Below are 23,290 nucleotides of genomic sequence, written 5' to 3'. Positions count from 1 at the left end.
CGCCTTTCAAATTCAAAGGGTTTGCATATGCTGTATTTTGTTCAAACCCTATTTTCAAATCAGCCTGAACAAAACAAACAACGTGTTTGTTGCATTATGTAAGCCGCCCCCCCCCCCCACGCCCCCCTAAAATTGGTTAACTAAAATGTATGAGTTCATTTTAGTCATTTATTTATTGTCAATCTTTTACAGAATATTAGTTAAATATTTCTTACTTTACTAAAACATTGTTAAATGAATTGCACAAAGTATTTTAAAATGGACACCATTGATTTTTATTAAAATAACCAATTTTAATCATTTATTCCTAAAATGAGTTAATTAAAATATGCAATTATTCTTATTCATTTAGCACACGTTAAATCATGTGCTAGTTGATTTCTTGTATATAAAGAAAATATATTACTATAATGTTTTACTTTTTTATTTCATTAAACTATTGTTTAATCGATAACTAATGTTATTTGAAAACGAGCTTCAATTATTTTCTTATTAAAATACATTTCATTGCATTGATTTAGCCGTGTTTTTCTGCTTAAATTGCTTAATTAAAATATTATACTTATTCATTTATCTCCTGTTGTTCATTGCCATCCCAGCAATCTTCGGGCCAGAGTTCATTCATTCATTTTAAATGATAGAATATTAGTTAAAATACTTCCTGATTTGATCAAATAATTAGTTACTGTTGAAAAAATGAGCACACGTGTTATTATAAAAAAAAATAAACTGTCTTACATGAAATGTTTTTTTGCTCTGCAAATGACCTGGCACGTCTAAAATAAAGTATTTAGCATCCATTTCATCAAGTCAAATACAGTATGTGCTGACTTCATCGACTAAATAAGCAACCTTCAAAGTATCTAACTGTATATAAAACGCATTTCAAGCAGATAACGTTACAACGCGATGTTATTTTTGGACATTTACTGTATGCAAACACTGCGATTGGCCGGCGACCAGTCCAGGGCGTACCCCGCCTCTCGCCCGAAGACAGCCGGGATGGGCTCCGGCACGCCCGCGAAATCTGATTCAAATCATTTTTATTGACCAAGGAATTTGTCTCCGAACCAGCCACCGTGACAAAATATACCAGTGATGTGGAAATGCTGCTTGTACAAAAGACAAATTTCGCAAATGAAGCAATTGAAAGTGACGACAACACTTATGCAAATAACGCTGAGTGAAGAAGCTACAATGGATACAGTAATCAGGTCACAACAGAGATGTGCAAAATTGCCCAAAAATTGGCAAAATGTCACTATGGATGTACAAGTCAACTATTTAAGACGTTCATGTAAAAATGTCTTGCTTGCTTTATACAATAATGGTAGCAAGAAAACTAAACAAGTCTTTGTTATAAATTTAATGATTATTCTTGCCAAATTACAGATCCACAAATCCAAATATAGTCATTCAAAACTTCTTTTTCTTTTTTTGGGGGAAGGAAACCAGACAATACACAGTGCAAAATTCCATCCATCCATCCATTGTCTGAGCTGCTTCTCCTCACGCGGGTCGCGGGCGTGCCGGAGCCTTTCCCAGCTATCATCGGGCAGGAGGCGGGGCACACCCTGAACCGGTTGCCAGCCAATCGCAGGGCACATACATACAAACAACCGTTTGAGTACAAAATTGAATTCTAAAAACAACAACAAAAAAAACATTTAAACGGGCTACTCTTTTATTTTATTATCTTATGTATTAACGACTATATTGTCTGTTTCTGTTTTCCTGTAAATTGAATATGTTCAAAAAAGATTGTTTACAAACAGACACACGCACACGAGCGGGCGCGCGCACAGCTCTCCACGCACGCGCAGAAAAACAAGATGGCGGGCCGCCTCCGGAACGAGAGGCCGAGTTAAAAAGTGAAAAGTTCCGAGCGAAAAGTTAGTCTAAGGAGCACTTTGGTTCGGTGCCGACGTGACATGTCGCCGCCGCCGCCGCTTCGCTCGCTTCCCGTCCACACTTTCGTCTCGTGCCGCTGAGCAACAATTTGATGCTTTTTCACAGCACACGACAAGGTAAGAAGAAGCAACACGGCTCTTAGCTTAGCTTAGCATTAGCTTAGCTGCGGGCTAATGTAGCGGTTCGGATGGGTTGGAGAAACAAACCCCGCCACACTCTTCTACCGACTCGCACGTTTAAGAGACTCCGATTGAGTTCTTGCTAGCTGCTCGTCGTTAGCAGCAATCCTTTCAGCCAGTTAGCAGCACCGCTGCTGAGTGCTCGTCGTCGTCGCACAACTGAAGTCGAAGCAGTGCTTCTTAATGTCTGTCAAAGGTGACAAGAATGGCGGTGTTATGACGTAAGCGTGTGAGTGGATGAATTGTTTTTTGTCAGTTTGATTTGTGTTAGAAGCGCACTGACCCTCTTGAAGTACTATCGGGACGTTTTTGCGGCGCCAAGCAACATGGCTACAACACAACACAATACAACATTACACGATACGACACATGATAGAACACAACACAACACGACACAGTCCAGTACTACATAACGCGAAACAATACAACATATCGCAACACCTTACAATACAATACAACAGTACAATACTATACAACGCAATTCAATACGACGCAACCACGATACAACACAGCACCAGAGTACAGAAATCAACATTACACCATACAGTACGACTCGACATTATAATACGAGACATGATTTTTAAAAAATGACACAGTACTACACAATTAAACATCGGACGATACAACACATGACGCAATGCAACACAACGTGACGCGAAACTGGACAATATAGCAGTACAAAATGACACGATATAAAATGGCATAACACGATGCAATGCTACAATATTACACAACAGAACAATACGACACAACGTAATACATTACAACATAATACAATACAACACAATATGATCCAATGTAAGACAACATGACACAATATTGGACAATACAACAGTACAAAATTACATGACACAATATGACGTAACACGGTAAAATATAACTCAATACAACATATTACGACATAACATGATGTGATACAATACAATTAAACGGCTCATGAAGCTCCAAGGTAAAATGATATTAAATTGGCCCCAAAAATTGGATGAATTTTTGGGGCCAATTTTTGTAGATTTCCTTTTTAACACATTACAGCACAAAACAACAATGACATTCAAACAAAATGTTCTCCCAAAATTGGAGAAAATCGGCCAATTTGTGTCTTTTGCACATTACATCAAACAAACAACATACCATGTTTTCGGTAAGTTTCAGTTTATATATATATATATATATATATATATATATACTGTCTATCTATCTATCCATCCATTTTCTGACCCGCTTATCTTATATTTGTTAAACTAATCAGCTGAATAATCGGTTATCGGAAATGTATTCCGCCAAATATTGGAATCAGGTCTGAGTTATCCATCCACTTTCACCAACACTGAGTTGTCACTTCACTCACGCACGGCGCAACAACCCTCGGCTAGCGTCAGCCGTCCGTAACCCGGTCAGTGTTCTCGCTGCGGCTCAGGCAAAGCATGCTGGGAGAAGCGGCAATGGGGGGGGAGTAGCCCCTCCCTCCCTCCTCCCGGGGAGTGAGGCTGCCGATTGGTCGGCGCTGCGCCCAGCTGCCGCTTGTGTCGGACACGGCGGAGGAGCTGATGGAGGCGACAGCGATGGGGTGAGCTGCCATTTTCTCTCTTAATTCCTTTTTTATACATTACTGCGCCCCGCCGCCCGCTCTTCTTTAGCGCTTTGATCTTGGGGCGATCCGCCAGGAGGAAGCAGGAAGTGTGTGCGTGCGTGTGTCTGTGTGTGTGAGTGGGGGGCGGGCGGGCGACCTCCTGTCATTGTCCCGGCTCGTCGCCGCTTTTTCTCCTTCTCTCTGTGTTGTGTGCGCCACCACAGAGGGGAGCAGAAGGGTGGGGTGGGCGATTAGGTGAGGGGGCTGCAAGATGGAGGGAGACAAAATGGCCGACCACTAATGGAGGATGAGGACAACGATGAAGAGGAGGAGGAGGTTCTTGTCATCACCAGATCACTGCAGCCTAGTGTGTGTGCTCGTGTATGCGCGCGTGCAAGACATTGCAGTAGCGTACACCTAGCAAAAAAATTACCAATCACATATGCAATTATCTCTTGTGCTTTAGATTTATTCCATATAGTCAATTGCTTTATCGCCGTTGCATATTTCAGTTGATCTCTGTAGCACACACAGACAAGCTGTCAAAGTTGATTTGAACGTGCTTATTTCTTTTCTGTGGGGAAATACAGGGTGGGGCGGGAAGGACGGACGTATGTGAAAAACAAATAGTGATGCACCGAAATGAAAATTCTTGACTGAAACCAAACACCAAAACTGGGGGGCGCAGGGCCAGAAACCGAAAGACCGAACGAAATTAGCAATGAAACTGACTTTGTAAATGCTTTTCATACAAAAAAATGCAACGCAAAGAACTTTACTTTAATTCAAATCTAAACATATCAAACCTGCCAATTATGAATTGTAAAACTATGCCAATTACTAGTTAAATTGCATTTATGGGAGGGCTCTACACTAACTTTGCACTAGTAGCACTGGTGTGACCAACCTTTTCAGTTGGTGGCACCAGCACATAATTTGGTGGCGCCATTTTTGAGGCAGTACGCCATGACCGCGGCAAACTATAGTTTCCATTGACAGTGACTCCAGATATGATATTTGAAAAATATGCAATAAAAAAAAACCAACAACTTGACTTTTATTTGATCATTTATCTGACTGAGAGGGGCCACCATATAAAAGTAGCGTTCATGATTATTCACACTATTTTGCAAAGTATTGACTAGCAAAACAAACCAATGTACCTATTTGAAGTCATAGTCCCAAATAGAACATGGATAAATCATTACTACTGCAATTATGGTTCTACATTTTAATGACAGTTCATTTTCCTATACAGTCCTCTGTAGCTCAGTACAACAGTAGTTTGTCTTTTTCAGGACATTCCAAATTGTTGTATTGGCTGCGCCCAGTGGTTGTGCAATATCTCTGATGGATTTTGCCTCTTCTCTCAGCTTCAAAATGCTTTGCTTTTCTTCCATAGACAGGTCTCTGGTCTTCATGTTTGCTGAACAGCAAATGCAGTTTTCAGAGGTGAAACCCAAAGCCAAAAACAAGTACGATCTAATGTTTAAGCAATCAACCTAAAATGCAACACCTGAGCAACTAGAAAGACCCATCAGTCACGTGTTCCAATACATTTGCTCACTTGAAAAGTGGGTGTCTTCCAACAAATGGTGCTCTGTCCTGAGTTGTTTCACACATCTAGATTTAAATACCGTGAAATAAAAGTTGGAATTCTGAACTTGTGTCTCATACTCGTCTTTTGATCTGAAACCCAAATGTCTCCAGTATACAACAAAAACAAAGGAATTGACCTTGCCGTTCCAATACATTTGGAGGGGACTGGAGCTCTCCAAGTACCACCATAATGACAGTGTTAAAATACAGTAGCGTAGTAGGCCCAGGTGGTCTTGAAAAAGGAGACGAGATTTTATTACTAAAAATTTGTATTTAGTATTATTGCAAGCCACGTAACATTGGAGTTTGAACATTAGCACAGCGCTTAAACATTACAGCTTAAATACAACTGAACTGTACTTAGGCAGTGATTCTTTCATATACCACTAGAGGTGACCGTTTTACTACTTGTTTGAGAATAACTCTTGTAATATGTGTGTGTGTGTGGGGAAAATAAAAAATCGACAAATATCTGCAAAAAAACCCATCCGATTTCCGTGTTTACCCCTGGTGTAAGAAGTAACAACAATTAATTGATGATGTAATTCACATGTTGACCTCTTTGCTGAGCTCGTAGTTACCCTTTTATTCTTCTTGGCATGTTTTTATACCTGCTAAATGTTGTTGTTGATGTCATCGCGTCAGGTCAGAGGCCAGCGGTACAAGATGGCGGCGGGTGCATCGTACGACCAGCTGCTAAGGCAGGTGGAGGTTCTGAAGATGGAGAACTCCAACCTGCGACAGGAGCTGCAGGACAACTCCAATCACCTCACCAAACTCGAGACTGAGGCTTCCAACATGAAGGTCTGTGTGCGTGTGTGTGTGTGTGTGTGTGTGTGTATATATATATATATATATATATATACACACACACACACACAAAGTGCTACTTTGACTTTTTAAAAACACTTTTCTTACTGTCGTGGATCAATTAGATGACTCCAATAAGACACGGACAGATAATTGGAAGTGACGAGCTGATCTTTTTTTTCCAAGCACCCGGGACACAAACAATTCCAGGATGTCCGTTCCCATTCTTGGACGAGAATGGGACAATCAAAACAATAGGCCTCGTTCACTCATAAATGCGTAGAAATGTTCTCACTCTGCGCACAAGTTGAGCATATATGCAAAGTCACCATCAGATTCCTGACACGTGCGTCAGGAATCTTCACGCCACCGTGCGTGCATTATCGAAGCAGTATTCATTCTAAATGAGGAAAACGTTCCCGTGACCTGCGAGCCGTCAGCTGCGCCCCTATTCCCTCACAAAAGGGGGACTCTGACACATCTCAGCCAATGCGCGGAGCTTTCAAGTCACAAGATGGCCCCAAAACTTTAATAGCTGTCCTAATCTTTATCCTACTTTCAAAAGATTGCTATCATCGGAAAGCTTGCTAAACAGACAAACTGACAACATACAAAAATCATGACATCATTTTTAATAGTGAAATTAGACAATGTGGCTGTAAAACATACATAAAAGCATTGAAGAGCTCAGAATGAGCAAACACTGCATACTAAGGACGCGCGGTATAAACGGTATACTCAGTAGAAGGTATAGATTTGGACTCGACCAAGCAATCGTGGTAGCGCCTCCTGATGCCGTCATCATATCTGCCCCAGTGTAAAAATGCATGCTAGACCTTCCACGATCAGGATTTTTGGGGCCGATCAGCAAGTTTAAAAAAAAAACGATAACCGATGGCAAGATGAAGCAATGTGTCCATTTACATGACTAGCTCATTGATTGTATATGCTTGCGTACTGTATACTGAGTCCTGTATCCATCCGTCCATTTTCTGTAGCGCTTATCCTTACCAGGGTCCCGGGGGTGCTGGGGCCCACCCAGCCCAGCTCAAAATGATTCTCTAGCATTTTAGACAAAAAGTTAAAACATCAATGACCTCTCGGGGCCATTCAAGGATTGGCCACTGACGTAAGTTGAGGTCAGATCAACATTACAACATGACAGAAATAATGGGGGCGAAATTACTTTAATAAATACTTATTAATAAATATTACCGTTCTCACTGTCACTATACTGACGGGTGTTGTCCAGAGTTTGAGTCAGTTTTGACTTTTTTTTGTCCCCCCCACCCCCCCAACCTCACGCTACGTTGCTTGAACGCGGCACGCTCCTCCTCGTGTACATTCTTCAGGTGCTCGATCAAATTTGTTGTGTTGAAGCATTTCGCTGACGTTCCCCACGACGTACTTCAGTTGTGCATGTACTGCAAATAACGTGTTGTTTGTCTGAGACAGCGCAAAATAGTCCCACACCGAAGACGTGTTTTTTCACCGACAAGATTGAAAAAACTTTATTGGCCGTCAGATAGTTACAGTACTGCGCCACAAGACACGTGCCAAGGCTAAAAATAAACTAGCTTTTGGATTTATACGCGATGGCGACGCGGAGTTAAATGACCTGTGCGGATCGGCGAATGATGACATGAAAGCCGATCTGTATAAAATGCTAATTATCGGCCGATACCGATCACACCGATCAGATCGGCGTCAAGTCTAATGCATACGAATCGTGCGCCGCACCAGCTCACTCCGAGGTGCGGCCATGGGTGTGAACAATTGGGAGATACGACACGCCTCTTTGAGCTGTGTGCCTTCGGCGGAGAGAGAGCGCGGAGAGAGAAAACAAGTTGGGAGGGAAATAAATAAAGAAGTAACATTTGATTCTTTTTATTTATGTATTTTTAATTTGAGTAATCACAAAGCTAATCAGTCTGCTTTCATGAAGGACTACAGAAATCTGAGAATATTTTCTGGTGAGAGGATGAAATTACCAGAATTTGCACAATTTTAAGTTAAACAAGCTGTTATTCTAATTATTGTTTTCATAATGCAAAATCTATTTTATTCCGATTCCTCGAATAATCGATGCCCTAATAATTGGCCGATTAATTGATTTTTAAAATCCATGATCGCGCTCATATGATGTAAATAATATCCAAGCTATAAAATAAGTGAGGCCAGTTGCGGCGTTGTCAAGTGACATTCACACATTCTTCATGACTTTTATTTTGCTACTTTTGTCCGTTGCTGCCTGGTGTTTTTTTTCCACTTTCTGCTCTGACACACACATGCACGCTCCCTCTCCACGGCCCGTTTCCTGTTCCTGTTTCCTGTCTGCTGGGCGACGCTGCCCTCACGTGTGCCGCTGTCCTTGCGTTGTTGTCGTTGTTGTTGCTCGGCATCATGACGCTGTATAAACGCTGTTGCTTCATCGTGATGAGTGAGTGCGTCTCCTCGCTTTTGTTTATTATCTCAACGTACTGCACGTATGCAGCTATTTCTTTACTCTTTTGAACTAAATTCATGCGCTTCTTAACCATGCAGTATCGTAGTGGCCAGTGAGCCTGCTGTTGTTGTTGCTGTGAGCAGTCAGCTGATGTAGGAACAAATAAGACTTTTCTATGTGCTCTTTTGTTCCATCTATCACATGAATCCATCTCGGAGTGCGACGCCCCCTGGTGGACTGAACACCCATACACAACAATGCATAAACGACAACAGAATGAGGAAGTAGCGAGTGAACGTCGATGTTCAGTCAGAATGTCACATGTTCATCGGGCGCTGCTAAATCTAACGGATGCGGACCTTCATTGTTGTGCCGGTCGTGGCCATGATTTTCATACAGGAAGTCGGTTTGTTTCTCTACCTCCCAAACAGGAAGTGCTGAAGCAGCTTCAGGGCACCATAGAAGAAGACTCTGAGGAGGCGTCTGGATCTCAGCTGGAACTCATCGTGAGACTCAAGGGTGAGCAGCACACCCACCCACCCACCAGCGCGCGCACACACACACAAATGCCTCATGTAAGTGGGAAATTTTCCTTGGGGATTAATGTGAATTATCGTGAATAAACCAGGAAGTTACAAAATTGAAGGTTGGCTTTTAATAGTGATCTTAAATGCAGTTGTGGACATACGTTTTAATATAATCCTGAGTAGATTAATTGGTTAATCAATAGCTAATCAGTTATCAAATATTTTCATAATCGATTAATCATTTAGAGACCTTGTTTAACTTAAAATTGTCAAAATCTCATCCTCGCAACAGTAAATATTCTCCTATTTCTGTAGATCTCCGTGAAAGCACACTGATAATCTTTGTTTAATCAAAATAAGAACTTTGGGAAACAATCAACATTTTTGCCGATTTTCTGACGGTTGTTACAGACCCAACCAGGAACTGAATCATCATCAATTTATGTTTGTGCATTTTCTGCACTGCCAGTTTGAAATAGTCCAGTTTTTCAATAAAGGGATGGAAAGTTTTTTAAAAATCTGATTAATCGAAAACATAATAAACCGATTAAGTGATGATTAAACTAATCGTTAGTTGTAGCCCCTAATCCTGACTAAAACAAATAGATTTCATGCAAGTACAGTTGTTTTGGGGCTTTTTTCATTTAACGTTTTTAGATGGGACTTTGTTGGTATTGTTCTATGGTGGAGGGAACAAAATGAACACACAAACCCTAACCCTCCCAAAAAAACCAAGCTGCTACGGCCATAACAGATGGCCAGGCACTCACCGGTACGCAGACTGGCTAACAGTTAGCCAGTTAACAGCCAACCCCTAACCTGAGCTCACAAGAGCCAAGTCCAGATTCTAATTGGCTGGCACCCACGTCACTCACCAGGCCAGGCCGCACCCCACATTTTTAAAGCCACACACATTTAAAGTCACAGATAGTACAGTGTGGAACGCGAGGATGGTGATTTGAAATATTTTCAAAACTCAATTGATTAACTTCTAATGGAAATTGACCAGAACTGTCTGGAAGTTTAACGGAAACTTTGGACTTTGATGTCAACTCGCTATCCCGCAGAGATGAGCCTGGACCCTGCCGGATTTAAGGCCAGGCAGCGGGCTCCGGCGGCGCCCTCCTCCTCATCCAGCTCCTCCTCGTCCGGCGGAGCGGCCGGAGGTTCCGCCGGTTCCGCCGCGTCGGCGACCCGGAGAGGTCTGCCGCCTGTGTCCAGAGATGGCCACGAGCGCTGTCTGGAGGAGCTGGAGAAGGAGAGGTAGGTAGTAGCGCTCTGTAAGCGCTGCCACCGTAGCATACTTTACCAGTACTCTTACTGTTCTTTGATTGGCTGTGGCTGCTGGAAGAGCTCTCCTATTGGCTGAGCTGGAGAAGGAGGAAAAGGAGAAAGGCTGGTACTACGCGCAACTTCTCAATCTGACCAAGAGGATTGACAGTCTTCCTCTCAGCGAAAATGTAAGCGCTACGCTTCATTTTGTATTAAAAAAACTACAATGTCACTTTTAATGTGTGAATGCTTGAAGCATCGATCGTGTCAATTCATTCCAACTTTAACATTTTCCACCAAATTCAACATTTTTCTACAGTATAAGCCACATTATTCCCTCCTCCTTCAACATTTCTTGACAGATTCAAACCATTCCAACTTCAACACTCTCAGCACAGCTACAGAACTATTCCCATTCCCCAAATTCCCAGTATTTTCAAAATAGTCTCAAATAAGACATTCTTACATATTTCTAGCGACCTTGCACATTTGTTGACTGTTTGAAAGCGTTCCAACTTCAAACTGTTTGAACAGTAACAGTTTTTCCGTGCGTGTTGCATCAGTTCACGCTCCAGACGGACATGAGTCGTCGTCAGCTTGAGTTTGAGGCTCGTCAGATCCACGCCGCAATGGAGCAGCAGCTGGGTTCCCGTCAGGAAATGGAGAAGCGAGCCGAGGTCCGTTGGCGCCATTCAACTGCTCGCTGGCGCGCTCATTTATTTATTTATTTTTGTGTGTGTGTGTCTAAACGTGCACGTTTGCAGGCTCGCACGTCTCGTATTCACCAGATCGAGAAGGAAATCGTGAAGCTGGGAGCGCGACTGCAGGTAGTTTTTTTTGAGTGAGGTTGTACTTTGGAGGAGCTGTGTGAGGATGCTGATGCTCCTCTTGTTCTGGTGTGTGCAGGTGGAAGCGTCTCATGGTTCCAATGAGAGCAGCGGTGGTGGTCTCGCGGCATCCCAGGTCAGTCCCCCCCCCCCCCCCCCCCCCAATTTTAACAAATTGAAATAGTCGGCTTTTCGTGAGCCGGAGGTTTGGTAACGAGCATTACTAAAACTGTCTTAGCTTGTTAGTCGCCCCGCACAGTCCAGAAAAACGTGCTTGAAACGTTATTGTCATCGGCTTCGTGCGTTAGGTCTGACACGGAACATAGGGTTGCACTGGTATACCGGTACCAGGAAAGTACAGTGGAACCTCGATAAAACCGACCCCGATTTAATGGATATCGGATAAAACGGACCATCAGGACTGAACAATGTGTCCAAAAATAGTTTCCATTTGTCACTTAAACTGCTGTTGACAAAGTCTGTTGACTAATGTTTACTGGCACTGTGGCACAATGCAGGCAGAGAATGGGATTGACGTATTTCTGAGTTACAGATATACAATATGACGAGATATGGTGGCCATGTTGAATGTGGCGCATTGACATGGCAGCCATGTGAAGATGGTTAGTGGTTTGAAAAAGTGTTTGCCCCCTTCCTGCTTTCTTTCTCTTTTTTGCCCATCATCAAAGAAATTTAAATACTAGTCAAAGACAACACAAGTAAACACAAAATGTAGTTTTTAAATGAATGTTTGTATTATTAAGGGAGAAATCACTTCCTATTGAAGGGATTTCTTGATTGAGAACAAGTGTCAGTGTCAGGGCTGGGTGTGGCTAGAGAAATTGAACTCGGCTATCATAAACCACAATTAAGTTTTAACAGGGTGGGGGAATCTCTTTTTCACACAGGGGTATGTAGGTTTGGATTTTTATTTTCGTCTCCCTTATCTCATTCCCTGCCAATGCTGTCCAAATCATCATTAAGAATCCATCTATTCCCTGCCAATGCCGTCTAAAGACGTCGATGGCGTTTTTTAATGGGGATGGGTGGGAGAGGGTCTTGTGCAGTTTGTGTGATCGTCAAGCCTCTGGATAACTACAATAAGGAATGGCACCCTGTAGAGGGCAACAATGCCTTGAGGTGAATGTCCCTTTCTCAGATTGAAGAAGAAGAAGAAGAAGGAGGGGGCGGGTCGGCGGGGTCCAACAGAAATGAGAAGAGACAAACATAATGGCGGAAAAGAGAGAAGACGAAAAAAAATCTAAAAAAGAAAGCTTTCGGTACTAGAAATGTATTGCGCCAAGAAAAATATTCCTGCGACCGACAGGAATGAATGATGCCTTTAGATCATGCGGGGGAATAAAGGATGACACGCCAAATGCCCGTACATATGGCGAGATGCTCTCGGCCCCTTGCCGGCTAATCGTCTGCCGGCCAGGATTTGAATAAATGGGATCCGAAATTGTCAGATGAGTGAACTCCCTTTTGGATGGCCAGCCGACCTTCATCCCGAGCTTCCTCCGATGAAGATCGACGAAGGCGAAGACGAAGGTAACTCGTTTGTAGCCTGCGTTAGCTACATTTAGCGAGCAAACACGCTCCTTCAAGCCTTGTTACATAATTTAGTCCCACTAGTTCACATTACAATGTAACATCTGTTGCCAGTACTGATGTGAATTTTCCATTTGGTCCAACTTGCAGGAATTCAACACCCGTGAGTCGAACGTCTTTTACTATTGCGACGAAGTAATGTTTTTTTTTACCCTTGCAAAATACATCATCCATAAAAAGTATTCCCTAGTGATGGTATATATTTTTTAAAATGTACAGATGATGCATCGACTCCCATTCCAGTACGCAGTGCAGACAAAAAAGGTAATTGAAAGCTTTTTTTCCTCCACGTCCCACGGCAGCAATTTCAACAATGTATTTTTATAGTAATAGTTATATTTTTCAACTGCACAGGTTGTGCTTCGAGCAGAAGGAATGACTGCTTTCAAGGAGAATGACAACCACACAAGATCCCATTCACTGCCAACAGAAGAATCAAATCTATATGTGGATAAAGTTTTGCGAGATTTTATGCGCAAGGTAATAAAAACCTGGACTATTGAGCAAATGGTAGATGAGGAGAATTTGGAGGAAAAAAGTAAAAGTGTGGGAGCCCCATTTGTTTATGTTTGTCTAATGTAAATTCTGTACATAGTTATACTTGTAAATAAATTATTTTTCTGTCCAAAGTACTTTCTCAGTGTTGTTTTATGTTCAGATGTTTGAGATTTTCACAAAAGCAAACAAATATTGGTGTCACAAAAAGAAACAGATTTGGCTGACAGTAGCCTATATTTGACTGCTGATTGATTACAAAAGAATGAAGATAGCTGGGATAGGCTCCAGCACGCCCGCGACGCGCGTGAGGATTAAGCGGTACAGAAAATGAATGGAACGAAATGCTATCAAGCGTTGATTCCTTTCCTTACCCACCGATGAGGCATATGGTTGAGTGTTTGCGATACTGTGAGACGTTTATGAGAATTTTGTCCCAATTCATTGATGTCAAGTTGCTACGGTGAATTTTTAGCTCAAAGGTAAGCTTTTTTTTTTTTTTCCTGTCATCAGCGCTTATGTTGGTTTGAAGACTAAAATAAACGCTGAAAACCACGAGTGGAAAAGTGCAAGCAACCGTTGACCTTATTACCCGTTTACCTGTGTTTTATTGTTTCACTCACCCAATTGACTGAGAGTTGACTTGACTGAAGCTGCGTGCGGTGTAAGCTGAGGCTTGGAGCGCGTCAGACGCTACACATCGTGAAAGCCTCCTTTGCACAATTATCATCAGTGTTACACTGAGGCGACTGGTCATTCATTTGAACAAAGTTAAGACACACTTTTGTTGGCTGCCGGCGCCGTTGGACACAAGCACGTCTTTGTGCACGTTCTTCTTCGCTGGTTTTCGCCACTTCTAATTCGGGGCCGGTGGACTAGGCATCGAAACTGGGAACCGAATTTTTATAAATTGAACGATTCCGGGAGAACCGGAACGTTAGTCCCGATTCCAATCGATTCTCGATGCCCAACCCTACTATGGAGTCTGGAACATGCTATTCTTGCTACAGTCATTTTTTCTTTTTTGTCAAGCCGTTCGCCTTTGGTAGCGGATTTGGAACTAGGAAGCACACTAATTCCTCGCAGTTCATGAAAGTGACTCTCCTACGATGAGTACTGTACGGCAGCAGGCCACTATAACCAAGTACAGTGGCGTGGTGAGTTTGGATAATTTTCAAGCTTTTTTAAAAAAAAAAAAAATATTTCCCATAACTTTGTACTGTACTGGGCGTTTTAGGCCATGAAAAAAAACCTACAAAACAATCATTTTGTACTGTACAGTAATATGGGCGCATGTGGCCTCAAAAAAAGTGCTTGAATCTCGCGGACAACCGCCCATAATAGTGTGTTCTATCGAGGTTCCACTGTACTGTGATAATTCACTGTCAAACATAACACTGTACCACCTGTTATATCATCTTTTTTTATGAACTCGACTGCTGTGGACGTTTCAATTTGTCAACTGGAATCCCAAGTGTTTACTGCCACAGACGAATATATTCATCAAGTACGTTTTTCACCGGGGAAGTGTGGAAGGGGGTCTTGCCCATTTTCTTTGCGAATTTTCGCTTTGTAAGCCACTGTGATGAGTAACAGATCCTAAATTCTTCATCAAATTCAAATCCAGTCATAAATTCTTCATCAAAATGAGTGGTCCCAAACTCTGTAACTCCGTAGACACGTCACAAGCTTTTGTCCACCTACAAAATGCTCAGGTCTGCTTTATTCAGGTATCTTCTGTCCAGTCAAAAAAAGTATATATATATATACCAAGTGAAATGTAGGCAAAATTGTAAATCAAAATCATATAACTTAGTGTCCTTTTGTTGTTTTACTCTTGTGTGTATACATTTTTCTTTTCGTTATTTTCCTTTGAGATTAGCTTTTGTTTCTTTTGACAAAAAGCTCATTTCCTCCGCTTTTTGGTCAGAACGCAGTGTGTTGGGAAATCCAAGCCATGTTCGACTGCTGATTACTAAAGAATGAAAGAAGCTAGAAACATGATCATTTTTGGGCAAAAGAAGAGAGTCTACTCTTTCTTTTGGTACGTTCGGTGCGGATATTTTCACAGAACACAGTCAAAGTGCGCAGTGTGGGGAACTCGACTCTGCTTTGGGAACGGCTGGCAGTCGAGTGAAACATGAGTTGAAGTGAATAACTGAATTCAGTTTTCCTTTTTTGTGTTGGATTGAAGAACAAAATGAGTGACTTTTTCATTTGATTCGGTGGAAAGAACAAACGATACCCAGATTCACTCCGAGTCCGAGCCACTGTTGACACGTTTCTTATTGGTCCGCAGAATCCCGCCCCTCGATTGGACCAGGAGCCGGCCAATGAGACGGCCTACTCTGTGCCTCGACGAATCACCAGCCACCTGGGAACAAAGGTGAGCTTTTGCCCGATAACGGTCCTCAGCTCCACCGTGAGGCGGAACTTGAGGTGCCGGTGATGCCGTGTGTGGCTTGCAGGTAGAGATGGTGTACAGCCTTCTGTCCATGCTGGGCACGCACGACAAGGACGACATGTCACGCACGCTGCTCGCCATGTCCAGCTCGCAGGACTCGTGCATTGCCATGCGCCAGTCGGGCTGCCTGCCGCTGCTCATCCAGCTGCTGCACGGCAACGACAAGGATTCGCTGTTGCTAGGTAGCCGTCGGGAGGAGCTCTTCATCCGCCTCGGTCCGCATCCTCACATCCTCGCGCTGTTGCCTAGGTAACTCCCGCGGCAGCAAGGAGGCTCGCGCCCGCGCGTCGGCCGCGCTGCACAACATCGTGCACAGTCAGCCGGATGACAAACGGGGCCGGCGGGAGATCCGGGTGCTGCACCTGCTGGAGCAGGTGCGGCATTACTGCGAGGACTGCTGGAGCTGGCAGGAGAACCATGAGCGGGGCGTTGACCAGGAGGACAACCCCAGTGAGTGACGCCATCCTCGCCCCACGAGCGGGCGTACGGCTCTGTCTCATCTTGCTACGTGTGTGTGTGTGTGTGTGTGTGTGTGTGTGTGGCAGTGCCCTCGCCTGTCGATCATCAGATCTGTCCCGCCGTCTGCGTGCTCATGAAACTTTCCTTCGACGAGGAACATCGGCACGCCATGAACGAGCTGGGTGAGCTGCCCAAAAAGTAGTGAACAATGATGAAAATAAGAATATCCCATGTTGCATTGCTGCAGTACAGAAAATGGATTTTCCGTTTCCATTTGTTTGATTTGCAGCATGAGACAAATTCATGAGTAGCGGCGCGAAGAGCAATGCGTTGCGACATGAATGGAAAAAGTGCTTTGTTTGGGTCCATTTTCTTAAAGCACAATCGTCGTTAATCGGAATTGATTTTTTTTCTTCGATATTTATTATGGAAAGTCCACCAGCTGATGTGGATCCAGTATGTAATATATCAATATATTTAATATATAATAGTATTGTTTAACTATGCGACAGCAATCACATCATTAATGGCACCCGAGTAGTGTTCCAAAATTGGTTTTCATTTCAGTCGTGACTCAGTTATATAGCCCACTGTATAAAGATTCTGAAATAGTGGTTAGTGAGTATTCGATGAATTGTTTCAGCCCTAGAGTTGACTATATAGTCCACGATATAAAAATGCCTATATAGTGATTAGGAAGAAGATAAGAGTGAATGATTCTGAACGCAGCGACTGCGTTGCGAATCATTCTCGACTCCCGGATCACTATGTCGGGATTTGGAATAGACTTTTTAGGGTTAGGGTTGCCTTTAGGGCAGGCTACCCTTTTATTTATGACAATCCAATGAGAAGTGTGTGTGTCTCGTGGCGCTCAGGTGGTCTGCAGGCAGTGGCGGAGCTGCTGCAAGTGGACTGCGAGATGTTGGGACTGAGCGGCGACCACTACAGCGTCACGCTGCGCCGATACGCCGGCATGGCGCTCACCAACCTGACATTTGGAGACGTGGCCAACAAGGTGCGCAGGCAGTCATCAAGCATGGGCGCGTCGCTGCGTGTCAATGCTTTCAACTTTGATGTTTTGGTCCCCGTCAGGCCACACTGTGCTCCATGAAGGGCTGCATGCGCGCCATGGTCACCCAACTCAAGTCTGAAAGCGAAGACCTGCAACAGGTTTGTCATTCTCTCGTCGTGGTGGCGACACGCACTTTTGTCGGAAGACGTGTTGAGCCAACGTGTGGGTCGCACGGCAGGTGATCGCGAGCGTATTGAGGAACTTGTCGTGGCGAGCGGACGTCAACAGCAAGAAGACGCTGCGGGAGGTGGGCAGCGTGCGGGCACTCATGGGATGCGCCCTGGACGTCCAGAAGGTGTGGCGTTTGTCCGTTTTACAGAGTACCGTTACATCCAGAGTGCCCACACCGCTCATCATCTTCTTCTTCTGCAGGAGTCCACGCTCAAGTCTGTACTAAGCGCACTCTGGAACCTGTCGGCGCACTGCACGGAGAACAAGGCCGACATCTGCTCGGTGGACGGCGCGCTGGCCTTCCTGGTCGGAACACTGACGCACCGCAGCCACACCAACACGTTGGCCATCATCGAAAGCGGCGGAGGCATCCTGAGGAACGTCTCCAGCCTCATCGCCACCAACGAGGCGTACAGGTGAGCCGGCTCATCTGCCGCGCCGTACTCAGAGGCCAACGATTCTCACTTCTTCTCGCAGACACGTCCTGCGGGAGCACGGCTGCTTGCCCACGCTGCTGCAGCACCTCAAGTCTCACAGCCTGACCATCGTGTCTAACGCCTGCGGAACCCTCTGGAACCTGTCGGCACGCGACGCCAAGGATCAGGAGGCCTTGTGGGAACTGGGCGCCGTGGGAACGCTGCGGAACCTCATTCATTCCCGTCACAAGATGATCGCCATGGGCAGCGCTGCCGCCCTGCGTAACCTGATGGCCAACCGGCCGGCTCGCTACAAGGATGCCAGTGTGGTTTCGCCGGGGGCGGGGGCGCCCTCGCTGCACGCCCGCAAACAGAAAGCGCTATTCAAGGAGTTAGATGCTCAACAGTTGTCGGAGACCTTCGACAACATCGACAATCTGAGCCCCAAGGTGGCGCACAGGAAGGGGAGGAGCTGCAATGGCGGCGGCGGAGCGGGTAACGCCACACGCTCCTACACTAACACGCCGGTGCTGTCCAGTCCCAAAAATGCAGACGGGTCAAAGCGAAGCGCGGACGATACGGCGTATACGCGTCCCGTCTTCGGTGCCAGTGTGCGAGCTTCCAGCGACAGTCTCAACAGCGTCACCAGCGTCGACGGCTACGGTAACCGTGGAAAAACTAAACCGTCATCGGAACCGCTGTACTCCTCGGACGACAGCAGCGCGAACAGATGCTGCGTCTACAGGAAGTACCCGGCTGACCTGGCGCACAAGATTCGCAGCGTCAACCACATGGCAGACGATGACGGCGCCGAGGTGGACACTCCGATAAACTACAGCCTCAAGTACTCGGACGAGCAGCTGAATTCTGGGAGACAGAGTCCGAGCCACCGTGGCAGGACCGAGACCGACAACGATGACGAGCAGGCCGGCGGTCTGCGGCTGAGGAGCGATGGCGCCGCCTCCGTTACAGCCAACGGTCGCGTGCCGCCCGCGCCACCCTCCTGCTACGTGGTTGCGGCGCCGTCCGACTACGGCGGCGACACAGCGCCCGAGCAGCCCATCGACTACAGCCTGAAATACGGCGATATTTCACGCAAGGCTCTCTTCAAGGTGGAAGACTCCACGGATGCCGCCCTCCCTCCGCCCCCGGCGGGCAAGCCCCGCCAACCTCACCTCCCACCGAAGGGTCACCAGGAGTCGACGCAGACCTACTGCGTGGAGGACACGCCCATCTGCTTCTCTGGAGGAAGCTCACTGTCCTCGCTGTCACCCGAGGAAGAGGAGGAGGACGCCGACGCGGTGACGAGGAAGAGGCAAGGGGCCGGGGACGAGCGGCGGCAGCGGCGGCAGCACAAAGAAGTGGAAAGCCAGACGGCCGCCGCCACTGCTCCTGCCGTACGAGGACGCCGTGCCCACCACCACGGCCATGCCCACCACCACCACCATCAGGCGGCGGCGGGCGCCCGTACCCCGAAGAGCCCGCCGGAGCAGCCGTACGCTCAGGAGACGCCGCTAATGTTCAGTCGCTGCACGTCGGTCAGCTCCCTGGATAGCTTCTCCACTTCCTCCATCGCCAGCTCGGTGCGCTCCAGCGAGCCATGCAGCGGCATGCCCAGCGGCGTGATCAGCCCCAGCGACCTGCCTGACAGCCCCGGCCAGACCATGCCCCCCAGCCGCGCCAAGACACCCCCGCCGCAGGCGCTGCCGCCACCTCCCGCCAAGGGCGCCGAGGAAGAGAAGGCCACCAAGAAGGAGGTGGAGGAGACCGGCGCCGATGTCCTGCTGCACTTCGCTACAGAGAGCACACCGCACGGCTTCTCCTACGCCTCGAGTTTGAGCGCGCTCAGTCTGGACGAGCCGTTTATCGCAGCTGAAATGAAGCTGGAGGACGGCGGCGATGAGGTCCGCAAGGAGGAAGGGGCGTCTCAACAGATGCTGCAAGAGTCGGACGACGACGACGACGACACTCAGATCTTGGAAGCGTGCATCATCATGGCCATGCCCAAGTCGTCACGGAAGCCAAAGCAGCAGCAGCAGCAGCAGCAGCAACAAGGCAAAGCCAGCCAGCTTCCTGTATACAAGCTCCTCCCCCCACAGAGGAAGGAGTCGCTGATGACGGAGGAGGTTCCACGTGTCTACTGTGTGGAGGGGACTCCCCTCAACTTTTCCACTGCGACGTCCCTCAGTGACCTCACCATCGACTCTCCGCCCAACGAGGAGGCCGCCGCCGCCACGCCCGCCGCTGCACCCCCCACCGTGCCCGCGTCCTCCCTGGTACGCCGCACTGGACTTCCAGAGGGCGAGAACGGCGACGACATCCTGGCTGAGTGTATCAGTGCTGCCATGCCCAAAGCAAAACCCAGGAAGCCCATCAGAGCGTCCTCCAATGGCGAGCTAATCCAACCCCCTCCTCCGGCCCCGCCCCTTTTCAGCCCCCAGCACCACAAGAAGCCTCCCGGTCCCGCCGGACGTCCCTTGTCCGCCGCGCCGCTGAAGCCCACGTCGCCGGTGAAGCCCACCCAGCGCGCGGCATCGGTTAAAGTCAAGCCAGGGTTCACCTTCGACACGCCGCATCACTACACGCCCATCGAGGGAACGCCGTGTTGCTTTTCCCGCAACGACTCGCTCAGCTCGCTTGACTTCGACGATGACGACAAGGATGAAGACAGGAAGCGGCACGAGCGGGATAAAAAAGCGGCGGCCGTCTTTCCTCAAAGCAAAGCTGGTGCCAACCCGCCCGCCATGGACGAAAAGCAAAAGTTCGCCATTGAGGACACGCCCGTCTGCTTCTCCAGGAACTCATCGCTCAGTTCACTGAGCGACATCGACCAGGAAAACAACAACAACGAGTTTGCTGCTCCCCGGCGGCGAGACGGACGCGATGACGGCGACGAGCCCGCGCCACTTCCTCCGTCGCAGGCGGATGCCAAAGCGCGCCTGTGCAACTACACGCCCAAAGCCTTCCATGTGGAGGACACGCCCGTCTGCTTCTCCAGGAACTCGTCGCTCAGCTCGCTCAGCATCGACTCTGAAGACGACCTCCTGCAGGAATGCATCAGCTCCGCCATGCCCAAGAAGAAGAAAAAGAGCGCCGCCGCGCCGCTTCCTGCCGCCACCTCGCCGCTTCCTGCGCCCAAAGAGGAGGACGGCATTCTAGCTGAAGTGGAGCCGTCGGATGTACCGCGAAGTCCCGCCTCCCCCGACTCGGAATCCTTCGATTGGAAGGCTATTCAAGAAGGTGCCAATTCCATTGTCAGCAGCCTCAACGCCGCCGCCTCGTCACTCTCCCGCCAAGGGTCATCAGACTCGGACTCTGTGCTGTCCCTCAAATCCGTGGGTTCACCGTTCCGCCTGCAGCCACCTACCGGCAACCCTCCCGAGGAGGAGGCGCCGTCCAAGCGAGCCGCCAAGGTGGTCAAACCTTCTGCGGACGACAAAAAGAAGAAGGACGAAGATGAGGAGGAGGAGCTGAAGGTGGTGAAGGGCAGGAAGAAGGTGTACCGGAGTCTGATCACTGGCAAGCCCAGGGCGGAGCTAGCCGCCAGGGGGCGGAGCAAACCCAGAGCGGCCGCTGTGGCAAAAGCACCGGGAAGTGGCGACTCGTCGCGGGATTCCACGCCGTCGCGCACCTCTCATAGAGGAGGAAGACCCTCGCAGCTACCGCGTACGGTGTCACCAGGTAACACGGCGCCGGCCAACCAAAAAACGGCTGCCAAACCTGGCACGGCGGCGAGGGGCGCAGCCAACCTCCCGAAGCAGGAGAAAGCAGAACCCGAGAAGCCCACACTTGTGCGTCAGTCCACTTTTATCAAGGAGGCACCCAGTCCCACGCTCAAGAGGAAGCTGGAAGAGTCCACGACAGCCTCCTGTCTCCTGGACGTCGGTGGCGCGACGTCCAGGAGACAGGACGCCGTCCGCTCCCAATCGGAGAGCCCGTCGCGTCCTCAAGACGGCACTGCGGCTTCACGCTTGAGTCGCACGGGAACCTGGAAGCGCGAGAGCAAACATTCCAGCTCGTTGCCTCGCGTGGGAACCTGGAAGCGAACCGGAAGTTCCTCCTCGGTCCTCTCGGCCTCTTCAGAGTCCAGCGAGAAGGGGCGAAGCGAGGAGGAAGCCAGCGTTCGATCCAAAGGAACGTGGCGGCGGGCTAAGAGCACCGGCGTTGGGGACGCCTTCGTCGCCAACAACTCTGAGGAAGTGTGGGTGCGTCTGGAGGATTGTCCTGTCAACAACCCGCGCTCGTCGTCCTCGTGCTCTGCCCGCTCGCCCAACGCACCGCCCGTCATCCCCAGCCCCGCCCCCTCCAAAATCCCCTCCTCCTCCTCATCCTCGTCCTCCAACCTCAACCTACGCCGCAGCTGCGACAGCTTGGACGAGAAACCGCCGCCGCCCCAACGCCTTCAGCAGCGTAGCGGTGCCGTAGCCGCCAGGGTCAGCCCCTTCAACTACACGCCCAGTCCCAGGAAGAGCAACCCCGACTCGACCGCGTCACCTGCCGCCTCCACTGTGTCGCCCGCCACTGCCACCGCCACCACGACATCCGCCACGCCCACGCGGCCCTCGCTCATCCCTACCCCCGTCACCAAGAAGCGGGAGCCCAAGGGTGGCGAAGGAGGTGGCAGTGGGGGTGGCGAGCGAGGCTCTTACATCGTCACGTCTGTATAAAAGCCACTCTATTTAAGCCCCGCCCCTGGCTCCCCCACGCTCCCCCTATTAGCCGGACTCAGCCAACAGTCAGGCTGGAGTCCGTGTTTTTCTACCACTAATGATGTGTAGCGCTTAGCGCGTCTTCCCGCATGGTCCCGCCCCCCCTCGAAGAAGACGCCGTTGAGCGATCCCGCTCGTGTGGACGTTGTTGATGTTTTCTCTGACAAACACTGTAAGGCATAACTTATTAATTTAAACGTTTTTGGCAACATACACAAAGAATAAAAGTCAATGTTTTAGTTCAACACCTTTGTCGATGCATCCTGGGAGCACAAACTCCCTGAGTGACCCTCGCCAAAATGGGTCTTTTGACCTCTTTTTGTTTTGATTGACTTGAAATTAGATCAGTATCCAAACCCTGAAAACGTCCAACACACAACGCAGAAATTAGAACAGCGTTTCCAAACCTACATTGCGTCAAGGCGCATATATTAAAAAAAGCTCAAAGTCGACACGCCAGCAAACTAAAGTCACACTAATTAAATATACTGAAGTCGTGACAATCTCATCTCGATGTACTCCGTAGATTGATGAACAAAGATACGTTCTATGTAGTGCGGTGGGACCCCTCCTACTTGCAGGGTTAGGGACCGGGTCTGTTTGCAAATAGTGAAAATCTGGGGTCGGGGGGGGATTGGGTCGATAAAACACAAATAATCAGGAAAAAAATACCACAAATGTGGCTAAGTTCCCATGTAAAAAAAAAATAAAAATCCGGCCAACAGGTGACTTCACCAACGCCAAACTGCAAA

At 47.8% G+C, this 23,290-nt stretch overlaps 1 protein-coding gene and 1 long non-coding RNA gene across 3 annotated transcripts; both read left to right on the top strand.

Moving 5' to 3' along the window:
• The first annotated feature begins 1,815 nt into the window (after nt 1-1,815).
• Nucleotides 1,816-22,783, top strand: apc (APC regulator of WNT signaling pathway). 2 transcript variants are annotated; one of them, XM_061800277.1, is made up of 17 exons: nt 1,816-2,027; nt 5,905-6,063; nt 8,947-9,034; nt 10,110-10,305; nt 10,394-10,502; nt 10,878-10,991; nt 11,079-11,141; nt 11,221-11,277; nt 15,547-15,633; nt 15,716-15,893; nt 15,961-16,161; nt 16,257-16,352; nt 17,046-17,185; nt 17,263-17,340; nt 17,421-17,537; nt 17,615-17,829; nt 17,891-22,783. In XM_061800277.1, the coding sequence occupies exons 2-17, from the start codon at nt 5,926-5,928 to the stop codon at nt 22,494-22,496; spliced, it is 6,483 nt and encodes a 2,160-aa protein (XP_061656261.1). In that variant the 5' UTR covers nt 1,816-2,027; nt 5,905-5,925; the 3' UTR covers nt 22,497-22,783. The 2 variants fall into 2 exon arrangements, with proteins under 2 accessions (XP_061656261.1, XP_061656262.1); XM_061800278.1 differs by lacking the exon at nt 1,816-2,027 and adding an exon at nt 3,323-3,657.
• On the top strand, nt 11,288-13,165 carry LOC133490339 (uncharacterized). Its single transcript, XR_009792171.1, has 3 exons — nt 11,288-12,887; nt 12,972-13,016; nt 13,107-13,165. It is a non-coding gene; the product is annotated as an uncharacterized LOC133490339 (long non-coding RNA).
• Nucleotides 22,784-23,290: the final 507 nt, after the last annotated feature.

This window comes from Phyllopteryx taeniolatus, chromosome 15 (genome assembly GCF_024500385.1).
Source record: "Phyllopteryx taeniolatus isolate TA_2022b chromosome 15, UOR_Ptae_1.2, whole genome shotgun sequence".
Lineage (NCBI taxonomy): Eukaryota > Metazoa > Chordata > Actinopteri > Syngnathiformes > Syngnathidae > Phyllopteryx > Phyllopteryx taeniolatus.
The sequence above is the reverse complement of the archived record's forward strand: the minus strand, read 5'-3'. Positions and strand labels throughout refer to the sequence as shown.